The 23,886-nt window shown below is 39.8% G+C and overlaps 2 protein-coding genes across 2 annotated transcripts in view; one reads left to right on the top strand and one right to left on the bottom strand.

The window, feature by feature from the left end:
• MRPS35 (mitochondrial ribosomal protein S35) overlaps positions 1 to 8,108 on the top strand; it is a 39,912-nt gene extending 31,804 nt beyond the window's left edge. The window contains exon 8 of the mRNA XM_057703108.1: positions 6,988 to 8,108. Coding sequence (XP_057559091.1) covers positions 6,988 to 7,257 — 270 coding nt within the window. The 3' untranslated portion in view covers positions 7,258 to 8,108. The remainder of the gene's footprint in view (positions 1 to 6,987) is intronic.
• A 3,365-nt stretch (positions 8,109 to 11,473) lies between these two features.
• On the bottom strand, positions 11,474 to 18,263 carry MANSC4 (MANSC domain containing 4). The gene is made up of 3 exons (XM_057703918.1): positions 18,035 to 18,263; positions 15,194 to 15,328; positions 11,474 to 12,147 (listed from the first exon to the last, which is right to left on the bottom strand). Exons 1-3 carry the CDS (start codon positions 18,261 to 18,263, stop codon positions 11,474 to 11,476), a joined length of 1,038 nt encoding a protein of 345 aa, XP_057559901.1.
• Between the last annotated feature and the right edge of the window lie 5,623 nt (positions 18,264 to 23,886).

The raw sequence follows: 23,886 nt of genomic DNA, 5'->3' as shown, positions 1-23,886 counted from the left end.
TGCAAATCACAAGTGGGGCATCCATTTTTGCTCGCACCACAGTTACAAGTGAACTGATGTAACACATTCATACCTGCACAGCAGTGACTGGGGAGACAGTAGCCTTGAACAGAAAGTGCTCATAAGACAGTGCGGCCAACAGAAGTTTTAATATAACCGGAGTGCGGATAATTTTTGACTCACCTGTGTATAATAGCCTTATTGATTTTCCTGTCTCATCCATCTTCCGTATTACTGTTAAAGTAATTGTTCTAAAAAACAAGTCTCTTGTATCATATCCCTTCATAAAATGCTTCAGTGGTTCTCCATTACCTAGGATAAAATCTAAAATCTAAAATCCTTAGTATGTCTGTCCACAGCGATTCACCACCTACTCAGGTATTGTGGGTTATGTATCCTGTACCAAAATGAACGTAATGTGTTCATAATTTGCATATGGTGTTCTCTTTGCTTATAATCCCATTTCAAATTGATCACCCTTGCAAATTCATATGAATCCTTTAATACACCTCAGATATAACCTCTCTCAGATTTTCTTCCCACCCTTTTTCCCTCCTCCCTCCATCAGTTAGCATTTCTTTTATTGCTTTTATGGTAATTGCCTGTATACATGTCTGCTCAGCTCCATTAGACTGCGAGGTCGCTGAGGACAGGGCTGTGTACTTCATTCGTCTTTATGTTCCCAGCATCTAGTACGTCTGGCATATCAGCATTCAGTACATTTTTAAAGAACTGATCTGATTTGAATTGAATTCCTTGACATACTCAGTTAGAAATTTAGCATTGGTAACTCAAAGAATTGGCAGTAACTTTTTAATCCATTATGGATTATTTATGTCTTTCTATTTTTTATGATTTTCAAGTAACTTGAATTTTTTTATTGGTAAAGCTGTTTTCCCTCATGCAGCACAGTGCCTTACTTGTGATCATAAGAAGTGGAATATTACTATGATTCATGTCCTAGGCAAGGGGAGTTGTAAATAAAATGGTAGAAGGTGACACATTTGTGTGTTTAGTGGAACAGATACTTCTTTGCCTTCTATTACATCAGAATTCACTGACCATTGCATGAAGTAGCTATTGTGTTTTTCTTTGTATTGAATTCATGCTTACAAGGATGATAGCTTCAATTTAAGTTATTCTTTTGTTCTTTTTACTGTGTTTCTATGTTCCTTGGAACATGTTCTACCACTAAAAAGCAGTATGATTTGGGGCATATTATTTAATTGCTCTGGGCTTCAATTTCCTGATTTGTAAAACAGATCGTAAGAGTACTACCTCATAGGGTTGTTATGAAAGTTAAATGAATTCGTATACATGAGGTGCTTACTCATCTAGTGCCACTTTCCTCACCTTGGCTTTCAGTCAGCCCTGAATGCACCAGGCTCGCTCCTGCCTCCAGCCGATGTGGATGCTCTTTCTCCCACTTGGGTCACATGCGAGCAGCTCCTACTCAGCCCCAGGTTTCCTACTAGACTGACAGCACAGTGCCTGGGGCAGGAGTCATGTAATAAACGTGTATAAGGGATGTCCCTGTCAGTCCAGTAGTTAAGACTCCACGCTTCCAATGCAAGGGGCACAGATTTAATCCCTACTCAGGGAACTAAGATCCCTCATGCCACATAGTGCAGCCAAGAAAATTTTTTTTTTAAAAAGCTGTTTTAATAAATAAATAAATGTGTACTGAGTGAACAAACGAGTGAGTGAATAATTGAGTCAACTGTGTAGAAAAGAGAACAGGATGGTGTGGAATGGAAGGTTGCTTTCTCTAGGATTGTAGTCAGAGCAGGTTCTCTCACGGTAGGCAGGGAAGAAAAGAGGCCATATATATGTATGTGTTTTGTATACATACAAAACATACATAAGTTAAATGGTGAAACTATACACAATGTCTAATAGTTGAGGTATTAAAGTTGAAGTCTACAAACTAATCAAACTCTGCTTTCTAAATGATGATCAATTTGAGCTTACATTGGTATTACACCCACTTCAATCCTGGGTGTAATTTTAGAAGCTGTAAAAATTTGGCAGTGAATTACAAGTCAGGGTTCAAAATTATAAATGAAATAAAATCATAGCTATGCTTTGAAAAATCGAATTTAGAAGGACACACACCAGGTATCACCTGTGTTGATTGATTTTCTTTTCTTCAAATGTCTCAAGTGTCTAGTAGTTGCTTATTACATGCCAGACATTGTATGTGAAAGACCCATAGAAGCTCCAATTGATGTCACCCATCAGAAAGAATTTCCTCTTTTTTCTCTTGGGCAGAGAGGGTCAGGGCTTATTTTAATCCAAACAGAATTGAGGGATTTTCAGAAGGATGCTCCCTATGTCCTACAAAGCCCGGAATTCACATTCCTCTAATCCTTATTGATTCTAGAACTCTCTGGTATCCTTATTACCTGGCTTTTTTTCAAAGCAGAGGCATGCTGTGACCTGTTACATACTATTTGAAAGTGGAAATCATAATGTAGAATTAAAAGAAAGAAATTTGAAGGTTTTTTTCCCCCTCAAGAATTTTATATTTATACCTCTTAAATGAAAAATATTCTGAAGTGGCAAGCATTATATAAAATGTTATTGTTGCCTTTTTATCGTTAATAAAGACTAGGAGATTATTTTGGAATTGCTTTTTTGTTTTTCTTCATTTTCAGGATATTTTACGAAGAAGCCATTTTACAAAGGTTCAGTAACAGAAGCACGTGTGGGTGCCGTTCTCAGGGGTGGCGAGAGTGGGGTGCCATCACACCCCGTATCTGAAGGGCAGGGGAGGGCGGTGCTGCAGAACCGGAGAGAGCTGCGTGGAGGGGCCACCTGACAGGACTGTAGGGCGTGGTCTCCGTCAGGGAGGACGTTGGGAAGGACAACACTGTCCTCAGTCTCCATCGTTCTCTAGGTCCCTTGCTGATGCCTCCCATTAGCCAAACCCAAACAAGAGCCAGAATGCAAGGGATCCCAGTGAGGGGTCCACTGGGATTGCTTCTTAGCATGTCCTTTAAACCAACAGCTCTTCCAGGTAGCTCTGTTCTTCCCTCACCGATAAGCCCTGTTTGGATGGCAGCCATCTGAAAACGTGTGTGTTAATGACTAGAAAAGATTTCCCTCGAAAGATAAATATAGTGATAACAATTAGTCTTTATTTTTCCTGCTTGAAAAACAGAAATTCTAAAGATGTTGTAAAGAACTTTTTTACACGTAACATACGACTTCAAAAAAGTTAGATTATTTTTTCTTGAGACAGGTCTTTATAAGAGGTGAATGCTCTCTCTCTCTCTCGTGTGTGCGTGTGTGTTTTCTACTTTGATTAGACATAAAAAGCCTGCACCCAAAGGAGACTGCTGGAAAACTAGAGATAATTCAGTTATTTTTAAGAACAGGCTATTAACTGAGAAGATTAAATCTAATCAAAGGTAGCATTCATCAAGAAGACAAGAATAAGCATCATGAAAAATATTACCTTTATATCAGTGATAAAGACTGTGTTTCTGTGTAATTTTTAATCTAAATTTGATAAATATCAGCCATGTGATTTTATGAGTGGGAATAATATGGGAAGACATTTGGATGCGTGTGTGTGTTTATATTTACCTTTAAAGTTTCACTTTGCTGCTTGATGGTGGTAGTGGTACCCTTGCCATGGGAACATAGATTTTGGAGGTGGGCCACTGAGGGTTTGAATCCCACTCTTCTTTATTCTTCTCTTTTTCTAGAGAGAGTTCTTTCGTGATTTGCCTGTTCATATTCTTTTTAAAATAATATTTATTTATTTACTTAGGTTGCACTGGGTCTTAGTTGTGGCAGGCATGCTCCTAAGTTGCGGCTGGCAGGTTCCTTAGTTGTGGCATGCAAACTCCTAGCTGTGGCATGCATGTGGGATCCAGCTCCCTGGCCAGGGATGGAACCCAGGTCCCCTGCATTGGGAGTGCAGAATCTTAACCACTGCGCCACCAGGGAGGTCCCTATTCTTAATAAGTTGTGATATTAATCACAGACAGTTATTTAGTGTTTACTATGAGCCAGGAACTCTAAGTATATAGCTATTCCTTACTTCTTTTAATCCTCAGAACAGTCCTGGGAAGTCAATTCTTACAGAAATGCAAGTCTATCACAGTAGTAAGTGATGAAGCTTGGATTTAAACTCAGTTCCATAACACCAAACATGGTAAATACTGTGCCTTTCCCCTCCCTGTGTGACCTTGAGGGCATCACAGATACACAGCCCTCTATCTGTAATTCTGAAATGAAAGATCTTTGGAAATTGCTAGTCTTTTCACAACTTGGTGGCAAAATGAGATCTGAATGGATGAAAAGCTATTTATAGCCTTTGTTTATCCCCTTTACTGTGAATATTCATACATGTTGCTAGAAAAGTACTCATATATTTGATTCGGGGGTGCTGCTGTAGACCTCCTCTGGAGATGTTACAAAGCTTATGGTGTGCATGCTGCATTAACTTTATAAGTTAAAATACAAAAATTCGGAAATCTGAAACATTCCCATGTGACGGTGGCCCTCTTCTTAACATCTGTAATATTTAGTTATCTGTGAAGATGTTAAGATCTAACCCAGTAGGTCTTGATACAAATTATATTAAATAACTAATATATACGTATAAGTATTGAAGTACCTGATATATAGTAAGTATTCAGTTTGGGGGGGATTGTTACTATTATCTTAGAATTTATATTCAGCTGTGCACAGTTTGGATCCTAAAGCTAGAATATGTGGAAAACGAGAGTTTTGGTTAGCTTGCAGCTAAAGCCCAGCACTGCATTATGTCTGTATAGGATTAGTAGGAAGCCATGCCCTGCATAGAATGTAGTAACTTTCCCTTACCAGGGACTGTTTAGAACAGCAGTAAATGTAAATATGTATTAGCATGTAGTTTAGGATTTCCTAACGTTTTTCATGTCCCTGCCACGTAGAAAATTCTCTACTGAGGTAAATGAAGGAGGAGGATGCTGGTGGCGGCCCCTGCTACTCCAGGCTTACGTGGCACCTAAGTGCCTAGGGAATCAGTATCACGGCACACCTGTGAACACACCTGGGCAAACCAGCGTAGGCGTGTATGTACCAAATGCAAGGGGAAGATACAAAAGCTGAAAATCATTAGTGGATTTACTTTGGTTTTCTCTTCTGTTTCAAGTCAGTTAAGAAAATCAGATAAACCTAGGTGAAACATAATTTTTTAAACAATTAAGTCTCTTAATTGCTTGTCTTCTAACAGTTCAGAATGAGATCAAGGGAATGTTTTACTTAATGCTTTATAAAATGTATTTGTTTATTTCACTTGTAAGTTAGAATTATGAAGAAACTATGACATTGTCTTGAACATTTAAGCATTGGCAAAAGTAGATAGTCCCAGTGATGTATTTATTTAATTTAGGGCATTTATTTTTTTAAGGGGCTGATAGTCATTCCTTCCTCATATATTACAGTAAAAATTAAGTATGGTGGGGTAATTTTGTCATTTTTTTTTTTTAATGTACAAATTCAGAGTTTGGCTGCTAGAAGTTATTTGCAACAGGGTTGGGGGGAGGGGGTCACAACAGAAACTTATTTCATATTATCCCTGCCTCCTCTGCCAGACCTGAAGCCTCCCTACGTGGTAAAAATGGGGCACAGACTTGATTCTCAACCAGATAAGATGTTTTTAGAACATAAGTTGTAACATTGTCCTGAGCCGTAAATTCAGCGTAGGGAGGCAGGGCAGACATGGGGGAGCTGCGAGTACAGAGGCCACATTTTGGCTGAGGAACTCGGGATCTGAAGAAACACCCTACATCTGTTTGTTTCTCTTGAAAGAAAGGGTACACAGCTGGAAGGATTAAAGGACGGTTTCTCTTGTGGGTCTCTGTGGCGGGAGAGCGTCTTTCCTGGGCCTTGTGAGCCGAGTGGGGTTCGCTGAGTCAGTGGCTCCCCAGTGGCTTGTTTGCCTTTGGTGGGGCTCCTCTTTATCCTTTGAGGAACAGATTTCTACTGCTTTTCTCTTTTCATGGGCTCTTGGAGTGGGAGTGGGGCTGGGAGGGTGGCATGGCTGGAAACTTTTGCCTCCTTCTTGGTGCTCACTTGGCCCTGAGGAGCCTTGGAGCTCTGTCTGTTCAAGCTGTGGTCTGTTCCAAGAGGAGTTTTCAGACTTAAAATATTTCTGACAGCCTTACAAATCTGCCTCACTTTTAATACTTTAAAAACTTTGTAATTTGGGGGGTTTACACCTTCAAAAGTTGTAAGGCTAGTGGATCACCCCATAATAGCCTGTGGCTCAGAATATTGTTATGTGTTAATTTGGAAAGAATGTGGCTGGTATTCAGCACTGCTCTGAACCAGGGCATGTTACATATTAGCTGTGTTGCTTGATTTTTTTCACAGACTGTTACATCTTCATTTAAGTCATAAATCTGAATTATATTAATCTAAAACCTACCAGTGTTCCCTAAAATAACATGGTACTAATTTTTGTGAGAAAAAATAAGTAGTAATGAAAATTGTTTCCATTATAGGAACAGAAAATAAAGATAATAACATAATGAGATTCCAGAGTATATGAAGTCATTATGACTAAAAATCACACAAACTTTATATTTTAAATTTTATTGTAATAATTGGTCTTCCCTGTCATCCCCACAGGCATGTTACAAAATTAAATACAGTCTCCTTTTTTAACCTCAGAAATTTGAAATGTTTGATGCGCTAGAGTTTAGGGACTAGAAAGCTGCAAGGAGTGAGTTTTCTGTATCTTTTGGGAAACAGTATTGCTTTGTAAGAGCAATTTGCAGGGCAGATAAAGTGTGAATTTTGTGGGTGGAATTAGTGAGTGATAACAAGGTGCTCACGTAACAGTGTGTAGCCTGCACCTGTTGGTGCAGGTGGACAGCACTGCTGGGTAAGGGGGGTGAATAACATGTACATACACAGTTTTGACCAGTTTTGACTTTGTCTTTGAGCAGTCATTCTCAGAATTCAGAACTCTTTTTTTCCTTTCAGAAAACTGAAGAATGGGAGAAAATGAAGACTGAAGCAGACATGGAAGAGTATGTATGGAAAAACAGCTCCTCAGAAAAAAACATCCTGGAGACCCTTCTGCAAATTCAAGCTGCTGAGAAAAATCTGGAATTAAGTAAAGAAGAGCTCCTTGGTACTAAAGAAGTTGAAGATTACCGAAAGTCTGTTGTTAGTCTTAAGAATGAAGGGGACAATGAAAATACCCTTTCTCAGTACAAAGAATCAGTGAAGAGACTGTTAAATTTGACGTGAATTATATAGAAAAATTGCCTTGATTTATTAATTTTATGACATATATGTAATCATTATCTAGTTTGATATAAAGTTAACATGTTAAAAAAACATTGTTTTATTACATCAGAGTTAAAATTATTCCTTTCGTCCTAATGTACAACAGCAGTGATTATTCAGAAGTTTTCTTACTTACATACCAGGGCAGTCAGAGTAATTTGATCTCTGTGGTTTCTTCTGGTTCTAAAGCGTTGGATTTTATTTCTACCATAACAACTTTAGTATTCATGTATAACAGTTTTTGTCACCTGCTCCATTTCTTTCCCTGCAAGTTAGTACTTATTGGTTGCTCTTGAAGAATGATTTTGGTTATTTGGGAAGGTAGACCCAGAACCCAATCCTCTGACTGAACTTTAGTGTTTTGTCTACATAACTGCTCTTTGCCTGGTGAGTTTTTTGCAGATGTTGATTCTGATTAGAAACAGGTCCTTGGCAGTATTTTCTAACCTAAAAGTTTGTTTCATCTCTCTATTTTGGGGTCACTTTATGTTGATTCAGTTCTGGTTAGTATTCTGCTTTCCATTTTCTTTGGCTCACTTCTGCAAGCCCAAACTTGCAGAAAATTGGACATGGAGATTAACTGGTACTCATCTCTCTGGATGCCCCGGCTAGAACTTCCACAGCTCAGGAAAGAGATGAGGTATGAGCACCTTGGATTTATTTGGAGTAAGTGACAAAATGATAACTGCCCTAAGAAACATTTCATTCAGTTTAGCTACCAGTTCAGTACTTTTAAGTATATCTGTAAGTAATTTCTTAACTGCTTTTAAAGTTGTCAAGTGATTAAAACTGAAATAAAGGAATTATGGAGGCTGTTATTTGCCTAAAACTTATTTTGCGTGACAGAATTTGAGAACATAAAATGCCTAAAGGAATTTCAGAACAGTTGCTGAAAAGATTTATATAAATCGAAGATACGATTTGGTATTAGCAAGGCCGAGAGGCCATAGGTTATAAAGGACAACAATAGGGCCTTGCGTTCCATCCATTCCATTCGATGGAAATAGCGAATAAAAAACAAAGTAGATACGACTGAGTTTCTAGATCAGGTTTAAAGCATACTTAAATGTACTGACATGCTACATTTCTTAGATACTTACAGAGTTGAGGAAAACTCAGATGTTCAAACAGGATTGAAGAAGGAAACATTTGAAAGCAATAGAGGCTGAGGAGAGGTCATCATTTGGGAACATGTGAAGAGGTGGTAGATTAGGGTCTGCAATCCTGCAGTAATAATACAGTGCACATGCAAGCAGATGGAGTAATGATGTGTAATAAAGAATCTGACTTTGCCCAAAGAGAATCTGGCCTCTCCGGTCAGCGTCTGGGAGGTCATCTGTCACACCTCACAGACGTCTTTGTTTAGAGCCTGAGTCAGTCACAATGGGTTTTAGGGTGGGGCTGGCTACACCTGATAGTCTTAGGCATGCGGGGGGGGGAGGTGTGGGGGGGTGACAACCATGTGTTTAGGGTGGGGGGGGCTTTGAGTCTCTTGGTAAATCAGTCCACCGAGCAGCTGAGGTCAGCTGCCCAGGGAACTGATCAGTCCGTTATGCCTATGTAATGGAGCCTCAGTAAAAATTTAGAACACTGAGGCTCCAGGGAGTTTCCTTGGTTGGCAGTACTCTGGACGTAGTCACACACTGGTACTGGGAGAGCAGTGCATCCTGCTTCCACGGGGAGAAGACACCAAAAGCTGTGAGTGTGGAACGCTCCTGGACTTCATCCTAGGTGCTTCTTCCCTTGGCTGATTTTAATCCATACCCTTTCCCTGTAATAAACCATAACTGTGAGTGTAACAGCTTTCGTTGAGTTCTGTGAACTCTAGTCAATTATCGAGCCTGAGCGTGGTTTTGGGACTCCACACCTCCTGAACTTACAGTTGGTGTCACAAGTCAGGGCGGTCTTGGAGAAGGCTGTGCCCTTTCAACCTCTGCAGTTTGGCTAACTCCAAGCAACTGACCTGAAGACTCTGAGGCTGTGGCATTGACACCTAATGGCAAAATCTTAGAGCTGTAAGATTAGCACAAAACTGCCTCAAAAGGGTAACAGTTGCTGTCATTGTAATGTTAGTCATAACTAAACAGCACTATTTGTCATTATTTAGGTTCTTGTCCTTCAAGCTATTAATTGATCTAATATATACAGTGAACATCATATTTATTCTTATAATGAGGATTGTAGGGGACACTTTTTGTGTATTGATATGCAATCACTTCTGACTTCAAACTCCTAAATTTCATAGCTCAGAAGCTGCTTAAACACATAAGCAGCTAAGAAATAGAACAATCCTATTTTCTTAGTTGTAGGGAGCTTTAGTTTTTTCTTTGCATATTTTCTTTCCAAAGATATATCTCATAATACTGGACTTATTATAGATTTTTTTTTCCAAAGGTCTGACTAGTTTCAGTGTTGGAAAGAGTTTGATATGGTTATTTCCTAAATGGATGTAATAACCTTAGCCTTAGATGTTGACTAGACCCTGAAAGCTTTGTTTCTTAAAGTTTTAAATTCTATTCAGAAGTTCTCTTTGGTCCCTTTGGCTTCCAATAAGGACATGGTTTCTAGGCCCAGTTGTTTTTGCTTCTTGGCCGACTATTCAGGTCACTTCTACAGTCTAAGTTTACTCAGTTTATCTGATGGTCAAAGGTAGGGGCTGAAGAAGGGAAGAAGTACGAGTATGCGTTCTTACAGAGGTAAATATGTTTTTCCCAAATTATGGTCATTTCTATGAAATTGTCAATTTTAGGGAACAAGTAAAATTCGGAGCAATCCCAAGGAAGAAAAAACTTTGGGGGGGTGGGCAGCCCTAGTTGGTTGGGGAAGCTTCAAACAATTTGTATTTTAAAAGAATGTATGTATATACAAATAATTGTTAAAGACAGCTTCCTGAATAACTTAAATATCGTTGTAGGATAATTTAAATTTTGATATTCCCCCCTAAATTGCCGGGGTGGTTTTTTGTTTACTAATGTATTAAGAAAGAAATTGATAACATTTATGATACTTACTATGAATAGCAAATTAATGTAAACTGATCACATTTTTTAAATTCAGAATTTTATTTGTGGCAAATATTCTGAGGAAAGTACTATTCTATTAATCTTATAATAGGATTTCCTCTTTACTCCGTATGTTTAATGGCTGTCTTTTAATGTCTGTTCTCACATTAAAAAACATTTTCAGGGATGAGATTCAGGGCCTAAAGTTTAAGATCTTATGAGACTTGAATTACAGTTTTCTACACTGAAAGAGTCAGAGTATAAGATTTAGGGGACAAATCTGGTGTAAGAAGTGGACAGAGCTCAGACTACCTAGAGCTAATATTTGCACCTGGGAAAACAATTTGTACAACTGAGGGACATAAACTAAAACTCCCAATATTTATTCAACAGAAGTCAACAGAAAACTCAAAAGATCTCAGTGCCATAATTATTGAGAGGCATGTCAGTTTTAGAAAAAGAGGATGATGGATTAATACTGAGAAAGATTAATCAATTGAACATAGAAAATTATATAAAAATCAGGAAGCGTTTGCTCATGGGTAGTAACTGTAATCATTTATAGTGCTTTTTTCCTCAAAGCACTAAAAGATTTCATTAACATATGTGACAATAATATGACCTTGACAAGAGACAAATACGATGTTATGGTGTTTTTCTCCCTGTATCTTTTTTTCCATATTCATTGGGAAAATGGAGGCTTGTAGTCCAACAGCGATTTTGAGCATGGACTTTTGAACCATACCACCTATTAAGTCTGGCTTTGCTACATACTAGCTGTGTGACTTTAGGCAAGATACTTAGCCTCTCTTCTCCTCAGTTTCCTCATCTGTAAAATGTGATAATAAAAGTATGATGGTTAATAATAGTATACCTAACTCACAGAGTTCTAAGGATTCAATACAAGTTAGTATATGTACAGCACTTAGAACTGTATCTCTTACATGGTGCTGAATAACTGCAGGTGTCAGAATTTTGGAACTTTGGCAAAGGGTACACTATTCAAACAATGAAAATAATCAAAAAAGCAGTTGTGTTTATCAAACATTGGCCTTATTTAGAGATTGGTATGAATGGTTATCTGTGCCTTTTTTTTTTTTAACCAAACTGCCCTTGTCTTACAGAAAACTAAAAATGATACCCTTGAAAGCTTACAATGCTCACATCTTTTACCATTAAGAGCGCTCCTTCAGAATGGTATAGTTTTTAGCTTGCCTGGATCCTGACTTTCTCTGTCCTGGTTTATCCTGGCCCTGCTGCTTTCGACAGCATCCAGATGCCAGGATGACTACACAACAGGAAAGAAAGATGACAGAGGTGCAGAGGGCCACAGGAACCAGCCACATCTTTGAAGTCACAGGTGCCCCCTCAGGTGTTGTGTCTTCATTCTCAGCCGTATGGTTTCTGCTGTTGTACCCTTTGGTTTTGTTCAGTAATTGTTTGCTGCTGTTGAGTCGGGATGGAATAGGCATATGAGAAAGTTTTGTGTCTATGGGCACAAAGAAAGGAGAAGTAGTCTTGTTATCTGGATTGTTGATGAAATCAGTACTGGTTGACACCATATTTACCTTTGTGGTAATGGAGTCATTCAGGGAAATGAATCTTGCCCAGGAGTCTGTGGTTAATTCCTTGGAATACCTAGTATTATTTGTGGTTGCAAACAAATCTTGATGTGTGGGTGATGATTGAGCCTCTATTGATGGTAGCATTTGGTGTATGATGGTTGTTTGTTGTTTATCTAAATACATAGCTTTTAGAATTCTTAGTCTCTCCCGTGTAGTAGATGAAGAACGGGTATTTAGATACGTGGGCAGTGACTGTTCAAAAACCAGCAAGTCTGGATCTACACCTGAAAGATAAATAAGGCATCATTTAGTGACTTCCCTGGTGGTCCAGTGGGTAAGACTCCACACTCCCAATGCAGAGGGCCCGGCTTCGATCTCTGGTTGGGGAACTAGATCCTGCATGCATGCTGCAACTAAGAGGTCTGCATGCTGCAACTAAGAAGCCCATATCTGCAACTAAGAGTCCGCATACCACAGCTAAGAGTCTGCATACCACAACTAAAAAAAAGATCCTGCACGCTGCAACTAAGACCCAGTGCAGCCAAAATAAATAAATATTAAAAAAAAAATAAGGCATCATTTAAATTTTAATTTAGGAGAGAGGACCTTAAAATATAGTTTGGAGACGTCTTAGATTTTGCCATTATGAGTTATTGAATTAAGCTAATTTCAAGTTCCAACACTGCGTATTTCTGAAAGGCTTAGAAACATACTGGCCACAGTTGAATTTTTCTTAATTTTCTAAGACACTTTCCGTTGTGAAGGAACTTGGCTGTAACACGGAGAGAACGTTGTGTCCCTGGAGGACTTTGGGGCAATAATAGTGTTGGGGCAAGAGCTGCAGAAACAGTAACTATTTGATATGTATAACATATTAAAGTTATACAAAATGGGACCTGTATTCAAAGCTATGAGCAGAGCCCTACATCTCATCCCTTCACAGTGCCTGGGGGTCCAGCGTCTGAGGGACTCCAGCGTCCTCTCTCCTCTTGTAAACTCCTGTCCCGCTGGCTTCAGAGACTCCCGACCGCTCTCCCTTGCAGGCGTCCCCCACCCCCTCCACACACCAACATCCACTTCCTTCCCTTCCTCCCTGCCTTTGTTTTGGGCCTTCTGCCATCTTGTGTCCAGCCTCACTATTCTGCCAGTTCTGCGTCTGGGGTGATCGGTATTTTCCCTAGTTCCGATCCCTGTATCTCGTTGCTTTGGCTTCTCTCTTGGCCTTGATACTGATGACCACCTCTCCTTGAATTCTTCTCCTGTGACTCCCAGATTCCTCTGGCACTTTATCTCAGACTGCCTGCCTCTTGTTTTGTTTCTTCCTTTGCGGGTTCTCTCCTTGATCGTTAACTGGTTGGGCAGTTTCTACAATCGTTAGTCTTTAGTCCTTGGTTTTCTGCTGTATGTCTCTTCATCCCATACCCCACCTCCACCCCACCCCCAAGAGATTATCCTCATCGACTGTTACCACTACACGGATGGCCCTGAAATCCACATCCTCAATTTTTTCCTCTTTTTTGAGCTCTGATCTCATTTCTCCTGTGCTCTACTAAAGGTTCCCACCTAAACATCTCACATCACCACTGACATCCTCAAAACCATCATCTTGGGACTTCCCCCCTGACATCCTCAAAACCATCTTCTTGGGTGGGCAGTAGTTAAGACTCTGCCTGCCAATGCAGAAGACACAGGTTTGAGCCCTGGTCTGGGAAGATCCCACATGCCTCGGAGCAACTAAGCCCACGTGCCACAACCACAGAGCCTGTGCTCTAGAGCCCACGAGCCACAACTATTGAGCCCACGTGCCACAACTACTGAAGCCCGAGCACCTAGAGCCCGTGCTCCACAACAAGAGAAGCCACCGCAGTGAGAAGCCTGCGCACCGCAGCAAAGAGTAGCCCCCACAACTGGAGAAAGCCTGCACACAGCCACAAAGACACAACACAGCCATAAATAAATAAATAAACAAATATATGTGTGTGTGTGTATATATATATATTTAAAAAACCATCATTTTGTCTGCCTCCTTGTCTTTTTCAGTGGCATGGCCATTCTTCTATCACCCATGCTGGACTCTGCACTGCAAAGGGATTTTTGACTCCTCTGTTCTCTTCTTCTTTATCCAAAAAGTAACTGAGTGCTATCCAACCCCTTCCCAATACGCTGGTAACTATCCCTCCTCTTTGTTGCAACTACAGTCACCTTGTCCAGATGATGTACTGTTACCCTGACTGCATTTTCTAACCTGCATGCTGCATATAATTTTCCTGAATTAAGATAACCAGGCATCACTTTAATGATAGGGTTTTCTCATTAAGTACCTTTGTCAGTTCCATATTTCTGACAAAGTCAAACCAAAACTCTACTCTGTCCTTTCGTTACGTGGCCTACACTATCCCACCCACATTTCCACTGCAGCTCCAAACATGCGCCTATTGGAGCCATGGCAGTGTTCGTACTTTCCTGGGCTGTGACATGAGCTCCCTATCTTGCCTCTACCTGGCCTCTTCCATGAAGCCTCCTCTGAATAATCGAGCTTTCTTTAGTCTCCCCTTCTTTTGAGCCTTTGTACTTGAGGCACAATCACACATTTTTAAATTTAATTGTATGTCTTACACTAACTGTAAGACTTGTCACATCAACTAGATTAGAAGGAACTCGAGGACAGAGATATGGCTGCAATCTCCTGCAATGTGGAGCACAGCCTCGACCATCATGTGTTCAACAAGTACAGACGGATAAAGAAATTTCTCTCTTTTGTATTGCGATGGCAAAAATCTATCCTTTGATGTTTACTAATTTGTACCCTCAGATTATACACATGGGCAAAGGACACAAATATGTATTTTTCTAAAGTAATGTGTACTGGTTATCTTGGGACCAGTGCTATGCTAATGTATGGCAGTAAGTGAATTTTCCTGTCCCTGACGTCTGTCTTTGTAGAATCTCTGTACATAGTGTCAGCGGACCTCAAAACTGACATTTAGTATTTTCTTGATTTCCTAGTGGTATCCTTAAATACTATAGAAGAGACACCTATTTTGGCTCTTGCTGAAAGCTCTTGGGATAAATGAAATATAATGCTCTTATTCAGTCACATTTGATTTGTTATCTGGGATGAACTCATCTGTGCTGAACACGCCAAATTAATTGGAATTTCCTTTTAGTTTTCTGCCTTGGAAGCCCCAAACTTTTCCAGACAGAGTTCACTGGAAAAAATAATGATTTAGATTCATACACGGCTACTGCCAGCCAATTTCTAGGTTATATGCCTCTACTAAAATATTACTGACGTTCTTCAAAATACATACAAAGCACATAAATCATTACCGTCTGTTATGTTGTATAAAATGGCACTGGTTCCGGGCTCCAATATGCAGCTCTCCAGGGTCGGGCAGTGAATGTGGAGGCAGTTGACATTGTCATGAATAGGATCGTGAAAGAAGACAGCCAAGTTACAGGAAACTGAAAAGGAAGCAGGCAAAGTACATCTGCAGATGGTCTTGGTTTCTGCAGCTTGATGAGCTCTGAGTAGCTTACACTGGATTAACGTTGCAGAGATATGTTCAGACATCTTACCAGAATATTATGAACTGTAGCGACTGTTCCTGTGAATATGGGAAAATGCCTCTTCAAAGGAAAATAGCTACCGATTTTCTCAGTAATCTTCCATACATTCCATGAAAGATTACTACACAGGATTACCTGGGATTATTTCTCAATCCCAGTATTTTATGTTTGGGAAAACTCAATTGGCTACAAAAACCTCTGGGGATTTATGTATATCAGATTTCTAGGTGCAATACCATCTCTGAATACTAAGGCACTGGAGTTCACCAGAGAAAGAAAGAGGAAAAAAAATAGACAAATGCTGTAACAGAAGGCGGAGTGATGGGAAGGGCAAAATCAGTATTGACCGTGTTGTGTTGCTGGGGGAGGCCCAGGTGGTGCAAAGGCAGCAGGCTGGGTGAACATTACCTTGACCCTGACTGTAGGTGTGAGCTAACACCATGCTGCAAAGCCACGTCCAATGGAAAGCTAACGGGTGTCATTCAAAGAGGCAGGAGGTAGACAGACGAGGTGGTCAGCACTTGGAATTCTAGTGGGGAGGGATTCATTGCTTGCTCTCGCCGGCTCCTCTTTTCTAAGTAGATTTGCTCCTTAAAAGATATCGTGTTATTTCTAGAAGGTCAGATGTGTTGAATGCAAACCTTCAGTCTGTCTCCTTTAAGTGCAACACAGATTTTCCTCCTGCTGCAGTGTAGCAGGAACCATGTGATGGGAAATATTCACTGACCCAAAGGTATCAGCTTCTTTAATAAAATGAGATTACAGAGGGATAGGGTACAATTACCAGACCTCAGAGTGTGCCCACAGCTGCTGTGGAATTGTTGCCAGAACTTGCCCTGCTTCTGTGTAAGGTTAACTGCGGGGGTTACGTCTCCCGCATTACTTCTGGGACACAGCGTGTTTCTGTGCTCTTTATTTTTCCAGAAGGAGAAAGAATAGAACACAAGTCAATAATACATTGCTAATACATTATAGATTACAAATACATTCCCTGAGGACTGTGCTGTAAAGTTTAAGGAAAAGGAAGAAAGAATATTCAAATGTAGACATCTAAATTTCTGATGAGAAAGTAGTGGATGCTGTAGGGAGCAATTTTTCAAGATATTTTTCATTCTTCATGTATATCTCAGAGTCCCAGCTCTGAGCAGGTTAGCTATTGCAGGGTTATGGCGTTTTAAAGTTCTGGCTTCTAGGTGAAAACTGGGATGTGTGTTCGTGCCTTTTCTTCTGGAGACAGAAAGCCACAACTTGGAAGCCACAGAGGCTCTAAAATCCTGGAATTCTACTGGATGCTTTTAGTATCCACGGAAGTCCAGAGGCCACAGCTTCCCTGTTGTGGAGGGTCAGGTAAATTCATGCCTCGGGAAGATGCTGAGAAGCTATCACCCCTCCCTCATCTCCTCTCAGTGAAGGCTTCTGGAGTTCTAAGCATCTGGAAGCTGAATATCTAGATTTGCTACCTTTTTCAAAATTTCCCTTTAATAAATTAATTGCTCTCTTCTGTGCCTGATTAACTTTTGAGGGCTTAGCCTGTGACCGCTTCTCACACTGTGGTCTCTTGACAGTTTAGACTCCCCAAAGAGCTTCAACTGCATCCCCAAAATCTTACAAAAATTGGATAGGAGGCATTGGCAATGAATATTGGCATGAAACCACGGGAAGAAAGTGTGGAACAAGAGAATTATTTTAAAGTGCTGTGTTGATTTTGTTGTTTCTTTCCAAGTAGCTTTCAAATCTTGGAAAAATGAAAAATAAAGTCTTCAGACAAATGTAACTTGAAATTCTGCAGCAATAAAATGTTTTCTTAATTACAGGCCTTGATCATATTATATAAATGGTACTTAATCCTGATTCCGGATTTCAGACCAAAAAAAATTCTGTTTAGGATATTTTGAAAATTTCTTTTTCTCTTTTTCTCTTTCTTTCTTTCTTTCTTTCTTTCTTTCTTTCTTTCTTTCTTTCTTTCTTTCTTTCTTTCTTTCTTTCTTTCTTCCTTCCTTCCTTCCTTCCTTCCTTCCTTCCTTTCTTCCTTCCTTCCTCCCTTCCTCTTTCTCTCTCCCTCCCTCTCTTCCTTTCTTCCTTTCCTTTCTTTCTTTTCCTAGTTGACATATATCTCCCTATTTCTTTCAAAACATGAATCATAATCTACATTCCTGTTCAATAAATCCCATATTTGGTCAATCCAAGGTAGCACATTTCAAAAGTGTGATATGATACCAATATTAGCAAAAGAACTTGGAAAAGGAAATTATTATAAATATTTTTGAATTCACATATGCTATATTCTGGGCTAGAGAAATGTTGTTAGTCAGCCCTTAAGGAAATATTTACATTTAGCACTTTAGTAACAAAAAGAGCTTCTCAGTTACCTGTAGGTTCATAGCCTCCTGGTCATTACTAGATTTGTAAACCGAGCGTGCGCTGGCCCCAGCTGCAAAATCGGTCTCACTGTCTCTCACCCTCTGCCCCCTCCCTCATCCCAGGGCACCTTCCCTAGTCCTTGCCAGCTGATCACTAGACCCTCTGGCCCGGGTTCCGTCCTAAGGCCCTTGTTGTGCAAGTGTTCCCTGGTTTCTGCTCAGGGGTGTCATTAACACTCACCATCCTTCCTAAGACAGCAGCTCCGACTGCATTTCTGACCAGTGCTTTCAGAATAATACCTCAAGAACTGCGCCCCCAGCTTCTGAGACTCCTCTAGGTCAATTAGAAGCCCCGGGAAGCGACGGATCCAGCAGTCTCTGTAAAACACGGTGGGTGAGCAGAGGCAGTCTGAGGTCCACCCCATGCTGAGGACCAATATCACATCTGCTGCCACGACCACGGCACGCATCTCCCTGAAGTGAAGACTCAGCAATAAGTCTGATGACCACACAGATGCAGGAGCCGACCATCAGGGTTTAGAACAGTTTCTGGAACTTCAGGGCTGTTGCTAAGGGAGAGCTTCCTTAAGACTTTCCTGGAGGGTCACTTTCTAGAAAAATGAAGCGGCTCTTTGACTGCACGTTGATTTTTCTTTTGTTTCTTCCCAGTTGCTCCCCAGGAGAACATTTGATTTGCTGGTGTTAATTCTGAACACTTTCCAGGCCATTTCAATGCTCTGTCCTTTAGCCTCTGGAAGACATAGATTCTCTTCTCTGCTTTTCTTCTTTCTCTGAAAGTGAAGTCACAGACACCTTTTGCTAAGTAAATATAAAGAAGAGTGGAAATCCTAGCCAAGAGTCTTTCTGAAGAAAACAATAGTTAAGTCACTTGACGTCAGATAAAGGAAGGATCCATTTCACCAGAAACAAGACATTATTTTGTCAGGACAATTCTGTAAGGATTTTTAAGAAACTTGTGACTGAAGTTTGTTTTTCAATTATCTTTCTTCCTTTGATTTGAAGTTCTAATATCCAGGTTCACTAGAAAACTAGTTTGAGCATGGGTTTAAATTTTTGTTTTTCATGAAAAAAAATTGAAAGTAAAATAAAACTAAAAGTGAAATAAAAATTTTAAAATTTGCAGTGATTTTGAAAACATTGATATGAATCCTGGTCACTTCTTGGGGCCAGGAGTTTTTAGCAAAGGCCAGCCACAAGCTTTTTAAAAAGATTAAAGATCCAGCCAAAAGAATATCCTTATAATGTAGATGGAATACGACACCCATTAAAGCGTATTTTGTTCAATCAAGAATAAAAAGCATGTTTCTGTGAGGTGTGGCCAAAAACTAAGATAAGTAAACAAATAAATAAATAAAAAAGAAAGCATAATTGAAAATTGTGAAGAAGTTCAAATTGGGGGTTGCCTAATCTGTTTTCTGATATTTATGTTTTCAAGTCACAAAGAAAACTTCTTTGTGAAGCACATAAAAAAGGCATGTCTGAAGCAGATGTAGTTACAAGAAATGTGTATGAGGTAAATAGTTTTAAGTTTCTAAATATTAATAAAGTTACTTCCATTGCAATGTGAAAACATTTGAAAAAATATTAAAGGCAGTGAAAACAGCCTCTTTTGTAAAGATTATGTTTCATATCCCACAATAGCTAAGATGAAACTAGTACAAAGCATAGAACTGTTGCTTTTTTTGTATCCATTTTTATACAAAGCATTAGCTGTGATTAGTTTGGGGCTCTTTTAAGAAAAAAATGTAACTTTTCCTCTCCTTTGATCTGTGTTTCTCTTATACTTTTTTGCACACTCACTCACTCCCTTACTTGACACAAAACATTTTTAACATTCTTTGAACTTTCATCTCTTCACTTGTCTACTAATGATGGTTTAAAAATCGTATCTGCTGATTTTTAGAAACATACAACATTAATAATTGATAATAAAAAGGATGACAGTCAAAAGACTGAATAACTTAAAAAATTTTCACTTTCTTCTGAGCAAAAATTATATCATGGACTAACACCTAACCTTGCATAAGCCACTTAAAATGCACTAAAAATAATAAATATTTTATTCTAATGAACTTCTGTTAGAAAGCAAGTTTCAGTTGCTTACCTGCAAACAATCTGACTCTTTCATCTGTTTGCAGCAAAGAGGGAAGAGAGGTTTCCTAAAGGCAAAACAGGAGACAGATGAGGAACAAAAGAGGACTCCCTGTTTTTCCACAAGGTTCCATAGCTATTTCGATTAGTTCATGCCCTGTGGACATAAACCGGAAAGTCGACTTTCTAACCTTCTAACCTCCACATCTTTCAGTCACATCGAATGCGGTTTCTTTTGTGTGATATAAAATTCCTTGAAGTTCTCACGTTCCCTGCAGGGGTAATGGAACAATCCACAGTTGTTTCATTCTTTTGCTGTCAGACAATGTGCAAGGGGAGATCAAAGTTGCATTTGAAAGAACCTACAAGTTCCAACCTAAAAGCAGGCTTGAAAATTTTTAAAACAAATTTTGGGGTGGTTGATAAACATTGAGTCTGGAAACAGGTAACTTCTTGGAGCCAGGTATTTTGAAAAGGAGATTAAAAGCTGGACAGCAGGGGCAGAGGGCGGAAACTACAACCAACTGAGATGTGGACCAGAAGCATTTCCACCCCCCTGCCTCCCCACCCCCTGCCCCGCCAAGAGCCTGATTCAGTAGCTCTGGTGTGGGAACCAGAATTCTTATTTTTATAAAAAGTGTCTCAGGTGATTTCCTGAGATATTTGGAAAACACTGAAATAGGTGACTGAAATAAGTGACAGTTTTGCCTCCATGAAGCTGCTCAGCCTGAATTAAATAGAACCATTAAGAACTGTGCTACTTCAAACTCATTTAAATTGCCCCCTATTGCTCTAATGAAAGCAAGATATTTCACTTTTGCTTATTAAAAAGCAAAAAAGAAGGAGTTCCTAAGTGGTGCAGTGGTTAAGAATCTGCATGCCAATGCAGGAGACACAGGTTCAATCCCTGCTCCAGGAAGATCCCACATGCTGGGGAGCAACTAAGCCCCTGCGCCACAACTACTGAGCCTGCCCTCTAGAGCCTGAGAGCCACAACTACTGAAGCCCGAGCGCCTAGAGCCTGTGCTCCACAAGAGAAGCTGGCACCACAATGAAATGTAGCCCCCACTCACCGCGACTAGAGAAAGCCCCTGTGAAGCAACGAAGACCCAAAGCAGTCAATAAATAAATTAATTAATTAAAAAAACAAAAAACAAAAAAGTAACAAAGTTGCTTTAGAAATATTGGAGGGACTGAAAAATAGAGATAAACAATTTTTAAGTGACAGTGAAGAAATGGCATAGGTTTACAAAATTCAAAAGATGTTTGAAAAACAGTCAATATTTCATCCTTATTTTAAAGATGTTAATTGTAGTATTAACATTTTTATTTCATCAGTTCATAAAATTGGTGGAAATCGTTTTAAATAATGGGGCCTGAGAAATTGGAATATATCATTAATTTTTCTTAAAATGTGTTGCTTTTATTGAATTGGCATACATTCACTTAAAAAACCCAAACCATACAGAAAAGTACAAAAAGAAATAATAACCCTTCAAGATCTTACAATCTTAACATTTTGGTAAACATCCTTCCAGACATCTCCATTAAAAAAAATAGATACAAGTATAGAATTTTACAAAAATGGATTCACACTGTTTTAGAAACTGTTTTTTAAAAATCCAGTGTAAAATTATATGCTCAGTGTCTCTATAAAGAAAGCTCTATACCTGAAGTTGTAATAGCTCTATGGTATTTCATTCTACCCATGTACCAAAATTTACTCTGCATCTCAATTTCCTCAGCGGTAAAAGAGTATTAAAATAGATTGTAATCCATGTAGAGCACTTACAATAGATAATAAACATTCAATAAATGTTAGCTGCTGCTATTATTATATACTGTTTTTCAATTTTTTATTACTCAAAGCAACACTGTGATAAACATCTTGTACTTTGATTTTTTCCCATCCTAGGTCAAAAGGTATATTTTCCATAAATTCTTGAAGAAATAGCCTAACTCTGTGTTTGACCATTGCTTTAGTCTTTTGTAAAACAGATCATGATATATTTGAAGTGAATCATAGTGCCACAAAGGTCAGTCTTCATTGTTCACTGATCAGTCAATAACAGATCTATAAAAGTATACCTCCAGTTACAGACAAGCAACATTTTCACGAAGCTTAAAAATTTTAGGGTCTTTTGTAAATGAAGTTTATATTGCTTTGACATTGCATTTCTAGCTTAACAGAAAACTTCCTTTATGAGTTATTAAGACGATTTGAACTTTAAGAGGTTTTCGACTCTAAATGACGTTACTATCATGTCAGGGGCCAAAAAGCTTACAGGATCAGTGCCCAGTACTGTCAAATTGGCACTCCAGATTACCTGCCCAAGATCTGCTCTGATAATATTACGATGAGTGAATTGCCTTTCTAATGCACATGATTCTTTGAGCGTGATTTGTTTTTGGTCTGCTTTTAAAAAGCAAGAAAATACCAGTCTGAGGCATATCTATGATGGCTGAGAGACAAAAGCATCCATTGGTGAAAGATTCTAAAGGGACCGGGGAAAGACTAAGCTAGCCTGTTTGTCACTGACCCACTGGATCTGGCATTGCTGTGGAGAGAGGCACAGATAAACCCCAGCTCCAAGACTCTGACACAGGGCCGCCTCCCCGCAAACGTTCCCCAGCCAAATGCCTAAAACTGGACGTGGAACTTCACCTTTCCAAAGAGTATGCTGAGTTCCTGATGCCCCACCCCCTAAGCACATTAGATGTCTCCACGATCCGCTCATTGAGAACCGACGTGTGAGAGGCCCACCTGAGAATAAAGCTTTACCAGTAGTGATTTAAAGGCCAGGTGAAACAAGGTGAAAGCTAGATGTTTTCCCCAGAATCCAAGAAAATATCTTGAAAGAGACAAGTCATAGGTGCATCTTTGTTTCCTTCACTCTTCCCAGGGAGGCTAGAATCTACTAGAATTGTTGTCCATGTCTTTAAATTGTTCCTTGTTCATGGTGTATTATAAAGAAAGAGATGACACCACCTCACTGTGAAGCAGCTCGATGACACAGAAAGAAGCACAAATGAAGCCGAACAATGTGTTGAAAGGATTTCATATTTCACATATGACTTTCTTCTCTGGTTTTTAACCCTTCCCCTCCCTAACATAAAATGTTAGTGTGGTAGGAGGTATCTTTTGTTTGAAATACGGGGGCAACGTACTTATGAAGAAGTTACTATTTAACTTGTTATTCATGAAGAAAGCTGAAGCTTGTGAAAAAGAAAAAAAATCGAAACATATTTTCCCCAATTTGAGGACTCCTATATTTGGTACTCAATCTCTAGTCTGAGAACGTTTCCAAGGGGTTTTTGGTAAGATAAGAGTAAACACAACACACACTGCTCCCTCCCAAGAGTAAACACACACACAAACACCCCCCCCAGCCCCCCCGCATCCTATCCCTTCTTCCACTTGAAGGCAACCTAACAATTCCTGCCCACTCCCCCTTTCTAGGATTAATTCATAGCTCATGAGCAACATAAGATCCTTATTATTTGAGGTGAGCTTTCTGTTTGTAATGTTCAGAGGGGGAAGGGCAAGAAGTATCCTTCCTTAAGTTGTCCTCAGACGGCGGGGGCAGAGGCGAGGGAGGGGTAAGAGGGTGGCAGCACAGCCACCTCTGTAGGTAAATACGAGCAAAAGCGGCCAGATCTTTTGCCTGGAGACAACATCCTGCGAAGGGCTGCCCAAACCCAAAAGGGTAATGCAAGGGCTGTTAGAAAATATTTTAAAAGAAGGCACGTGGTCTAACTTTATTTGGCTGAGTTGTACTTTCTTTCAACAGCAAAAAGAGAACAGGCCCCAGCAGCAAACACAACCCCTCTGCTTCCCAGCCCTTTGCATCGGGTGCCCGCCGCGCGCCGAGCCCTGCAGAACCTGCTGCCGTCGGGCTGGCCCTTCCTCCTGCAAGATGGCTCCACCGCGATGACCACTCCGAGGAACCAGCTCGAGCTGCCCCTACGCGTCCAGGGACG

This window comes from Hippopotamus amphibius, chromosome 12 (genome assembly GCF_030028045.1).
Source record: "Hippopotamus amphibius kiboko isolate mHipAmp2 chromosome 12, mHipAmp2.hap2, whole genome shotgun sequence".
Taxonomy (NCBI): Eukaryota; Metazoa; Chordata; class Mammalia; order Artiodactyla; family Hippopotamidae; genus Hippopotamus; species Hippopotamus amphibius.
The sequence above is the reverse complement of the archived record's forward strand: the minus strand, read 5'-3'. Positions and strand labels throughout refer to the sequence as shown.